General features: G+C 41.0%; 1 protein-coding gene across 1 annotated transcript; it reads right to left on the bottom strand.

The window, feature by feature from the left end:
* Positions 1-219: 219 nt before the first annotated feature.
* Positions 220-1,284, bottom strand: LOC149264504 (U-box domain-containing protein 13-like). The gene has a single exon (XM_089399251.1). The coding sequence runs from the start codon at positions 1,282-1,284 to the stop codon at positions 220-222; it is 1,065 nt and encodes a 354-aa protein (XP_089255377.1).
* Positions 1,285-1,693: the final 409 nt, after the last annotated feature.

The following is a 1,693-nucleotide window of genomic DNA, read 5'->3' as shown; positions in this document are numbered from 1 at the left end:
ACCGTAACCAACTGCTAAATCCCAGGACCAGCCTTAACAATGTTTTGAAATTTTAGCACAGACAAGAAAAGTTCTTACCTTGCTGCTGTCCTGTCTTGCAAGATAACATAAGCATTCCATTGCTTTGAGTTGAATTGACTCCCATTGAAACGATGTTAATGCTAATAGTCTGGGGATCAAATTTTTCTCTTCAATTATCTGACTGAAGGAGCTCCTTTCCTAGCATAAATTACAGAGCTCTACGAGGGCTGCCTCTATCTCTTCGTCACTGCCTCCTCTAGGCGAGATCAATGTCTCTGCTACATTTTCTAATATGAATTTGGCATTGTTCTCCTTCCACTCCTGTATGAGCTCCCTCAGACTGCGGTTAGGAGTCAAATGCTTAGTTGTGAGCTCGCATTTCTTGACAGGGCATGTAGTGTTGCCACTCTCAAACCACTTTTTGATGGAAGATCTTTCATAAGTAATCCCTGACTCCAAATTCACTGGATCCTCCATTATTGTGTCCTCCAGTGGGCAACAGAAATGTGAAGGCGCAACAGAATGGTAATCATGAGAAGAGAATGGAGCAGAAACAATACCAGACCTACCTAGAAATTCCTGTATTTGATCAAGCATGTAAGCCTCGGCCCTCTGTTTCTCATTCTCGAGGTCTTCCTTCTTCTTTCTTACAACTTCAATCTCAGACTGTAGAAAGCATTGGTCTATGGGCACACCCATGGCGTTGGCCACCTGTACAATTAACTGCAACACTTGCTGGCTGTCACTGTGCATCTCTTTCATTTCTCTCTCAATCTCACTTGCAAGGGACTCGCTTCCAACCTCCTCCTGCAACTCCGCGTTCCTCATGGTCTCACACAGAGCAATTGTTTTCTCCTTGATCTCCAGTGAAACGTCCAGAGTAACAATCCTGAGAGCATTCAAAGACCGTTCTATTCCTTGAGTGATTTCCTTCATTTCATCTGGCAGAATCCTGCACTTGAGAAACAAATACATCCAGCTCCCTGAAGTATATGTGTTTATGAGCTTGGAGGCATTGTTCAGCTGTGTTTGCAGGTATTCTAGCGCAACTCTTAGAGAGTTTGAAGACCCATGAATGTTTCTCTGCCACAGCTCTAATAGAATGGGCTCTATTTTGTTTAAATGGCTTGAAAACTCTCTAAAACTCCTCTTTGCAAACAACACCTTGTGTGCTACAATGATTGTGTCTTTTATTTGCATCAAAAACCTTCCTATCAGATCACTGGCAATGTTTACGCCTATTGAAGCCAGCGCGCCTGTCATTTTGATGAATTGCTTTGTGGGTCTCTCTGCCTCGAATTATATTCTGAAGGGGGTAAATAAAGGCCTGTTCTCCTTAAATATAGTTGTACGAATGTCCATAGCATGACTGCAAATGCCAAGGCAACTGCAAAGAAAATGCCTAGCATTTACAGTGAGGTCGAAGTGGGTCCTCTTTGAAACTTCTTATGCCCAGCCCTGTGCCGCGGTCACTGTCCTTTGTCCGTAAATGCTAAACTTGCAAGTTGCCGGAGATTATACAGTATAAAAAATATATAACGTAACTTGTAATGTTAAATATATATATATATATATATATATATATTTATAATTTTTTTTTTAAACTTTTAATTTTTAAACATGCCCGTCAATATGACGTTTTTAAAAATTAATGGCAAGTTACACATGACGT

Source organism: Pinus tabuliformis, chromosome 6 (assembly GCF_031772625.1).
Source record: "Pinus tabuliformis cultivar Carrire ecotype Pingquan chromosome 6, CPIR1, whole genome shotgun sequence".
NCBI lineage: Eukaryota > Viridiplantae > Streptophyta > Pinopsida > Pinales > Pinaceae > Pinus > Pinus tabuliformis.
Note: the sequence above shows the minus strand (reverse complement) of the source record. Positions and strands in the feature narration are given on the sequence as shown.

Bases quoted from the DNA above. Each gene is read 5' to 3' on its own strand.
- LOC149264504 (XM_089399251.1), bottom strand. From the start codon at position 1,284: ATGACAGGCGCGCTGGCTTCAATAGGCGTAAACATTGCCAGTGATCTG.